The sequence below is a fragment of the Borostomias antarcticus genome (assembly GCF_949987555.1).
Source record: "Borostomias antarcticus genome assembly, chromosome: 16".
Lineage (NCBI taxonomy): Eukaryota > Metazoa > Chordata > Actinopteri > Stomiiformes > Stomiidae > Borostomias > Borostomias antarcticus.
In genome coordinates this window covers 21,958,035-21,960,534 of record NC_140249.1, presented here as the reverse complement: position 1 = coordinate 21,960,534, position 2,500 = coordinate 21,958,035, and the positions used below count along the sequence as shown (strand labels likewise).

The 2,500-nt window shown below is 59.3% G+C and overlaps 1 protein-coding gene across 1 annotated transcript in view; it reads left to right on the top strand.

The window, feature by feature from the left end:
* The window catches only part of hydin (HYDIN axonemal central pair apparatus protein), a gene marked incomplete at both ends in the record, with an annotated part of 48,537 nt that overhangs the window by 25,034 nt on the left and 21,003 nt on the right, over nt 1–2,500 (top strand). The window contains 4 exons of the mRNA XM_084451386.1: nt 83–292; nt 736–1,176; nt 1,950–2,162; nt 2,363–2,500. The exon at nt 2,363–2,500 is cut by the window's right edge and continues 71 nt beyond it. Of these exons, the coding sequence (XP_084307512.1) occupies nt 83–292; nt 736–1,176; nt 1,950–2,162; nt 2,363–2,500 (1,002 nt within the window). The remainder of the gene's footprint in view (nt 1–82; nt 293–735; nt 1,177–1,949; nt 2,163–2,362) is intronic.

The window sequence follows — 2,500 nt, the reverse complement described above, 5'->3', positions numbered from 1 at the left end:
CAGTCAGTCAGTCAGTCAGTCGGTCAGTCAGTCAGTCAGTCAGCCAGTCTACGTGTGCTCAGTATCTCTCTGGTCTGCCCAGTCGGTCGGTGCTCTGCGCTCAGACACCAAGCTGGAGCCGCCTCAGAAGGAGGCCAGGAAGATGTCGTCCGACGGGAAGGAGTCTAAAGACTCTCCTACAGAGGGCAGCAGAGAGGCGGAGGACACGCCCAAGAAGAAGAAGCCCAAAGAGGGGAAGGCAGGAGGGCCGGAGGAGTCTCCGCTACCCACCGATGACCCTGAGAGAGAACCAGTAGGCTGTTACACACACACACACACACACACACACACACACACACACACACACACACACACACACACAGTTTCACTGTCACAAAAAAACACTATGAGTACTATGATCTGTCCTGTCTTATTTGTGTCTTGGGTTTAAACTGCTTCTCACTCATAAGTGGAGAGTTCATTCATAAATTTGCAAGGCAAAACGCATTAACTACATTTTTGGTCAAAGGTCAAATCAGCCATAATGGTTTTTGGACATAAATGACCTCATGTGCAATTAGTGCAGTATCATTATATACCTATAACCCATTTGGCTGGCCAGTTTCTTTAACTTGAAACTTTAAAGCCATTGTTCTCAGCTCCACCGTTTGCGTAGTTCCTGCGTTTGGCCTCTGTGGGGCAGTATAGTCCTGCAGCACCAGTGTGTTGCTGAGCAGCCGTTCTCCCTCCCTGCAGCCCAGCGAGGGCGAGCGCCCCCTGCTGGCCAGGTTCCGCCTCTACGAGCAGAGCCAGCCTGCGCTGCTCCACATCCTGCAGCACTGGGACCGCGCGCAGGGCCTGCTGCTCCGCCCCCTCTCCTCGGAGGACACGCCCCCGGAGACGGAGGAGCCCGCCCCCGAGAGGCAGGCGCCCTCCGGCAAGAAGGGCAAGAAGGAGCGGGAGAAGGAGAAGGTGGAGAAAGAGCGCCAGGAGCGGGAGAAGCAGAGGGCCGACGCGGCGGAGGTGAAGCTGGCGTCCCCGGCGCCGAGCCAGACGCCGTTGCCGGGGGACACGGGGGACGGCGGGGACAGGGAGGGGCTGGAGGTCATACCCCACATCCTGCTGTCTGTCTCTGGCGGAGGGGAGACCGGCGCCACACAGCTGCTGGACGGCCGCAAGCTGCCCCCCGCGGAAGAGGTACCTCTCTGTCCCCCGTCCTCCCCTACCTGTATTCCCTCTGTCCTCCCCTACCTGTCTTCCCTCTGTCCTCCCCTACCTGTCTTCCCTCTGTCCTCCCCTACCTGTCTTCTATCTGTCCTCCCCTACCTGTCCTCCCTCTGTCCTCCCTCTGTCCTCCCCTACCTGTCTTCCCTCTGTCCTCCCTCTGTCCTCCCCTACCTGTCCTCCCCTACCTGTCCTCCCTCTGTCCTCACCTACCTGTCCTCCCTCTGTCCTCCCTACCTGTCCTCCCCCTGTCCTCCCCTACCTGTCCTTCCTCTGTCCTCCCTTACCTGTCCTCCCGCTGTCCTCCCCTACCTGTCCTCCCTCTGTCCTCCCCTACCTGTCCTCCCTCTGTCCTCCCTCTGTCCTCCCTCTGTCCTCCCCTACCTGTCCTCCCTCTGTCCTCCCCTACCTGTCTTCCGTCTTCGTTCTCTCTATCTCCGTACCCTCTGCGCCCCTTTACACTCCTCTAAACTCTCTGCTCCTCGAACCCGTCATCTCTCTCTCTCCCCTTGCCGGGGTGGCCGCGGAGTAGGTTGAGCGGGTCGTCCAATGACCGCAGGGGCGGCGGTTCGAATCCCGACCCCTCCTGTCCACACGTCGAAGTGTCTTTGGGCAAGACACTGAACCCCGAATTGCTCGCAATGAGCAGGCTAGCACCTTGCTCGACAGCCGCCGCCATTGGAGTGAATGAGAGAATTGCTAATTGCTAATTGGATAATTACTACTCCTGTCCTCTTGTCTCCCAGGTGTTGGACGGCCTGGGCCTGGGTCCCAGTGGGCCCCCCATCCCCCCTCCCAGCGTGTTTTCGGTGGTGCCCTACCCCCGGAGGAGGGAGCAGCCCAGCGCCGGGTCCCCCTGCCCCTGCTTCACCTTCCTGGTGCCCGACGACCCCAACGACCCCGACAAGAAGGAGCCCGACCTGGATGGCGACACACAGGCCTCCCCCGTCATGGCCAAGGTATCGGACATGCACTACACACACACACATACTCGCACTACACACACATACAAACACACACACACACACACACACACACACACACAAACCATCAATATTATTTATTCACATATTGAACAATTACAGTGATGTTAAAATTGTGCGTGTCTGTGTGTGTGTGTCTGTGTGTGTGTGCGTGCGTGTGTGTGTGTTCCTTCCAGGACGACGTGGTGACCCCCACTAAGGGCCGAGGCCGGAGGTCGGAGGCCAGCAGGGAGAGCCAGAGGGACAGGAGGAGAACGCCGGCCAAGAAGGGGGGCCGGGCGGCCGAGTCTCGCTCGCCTCCCTCCAACGCCGCC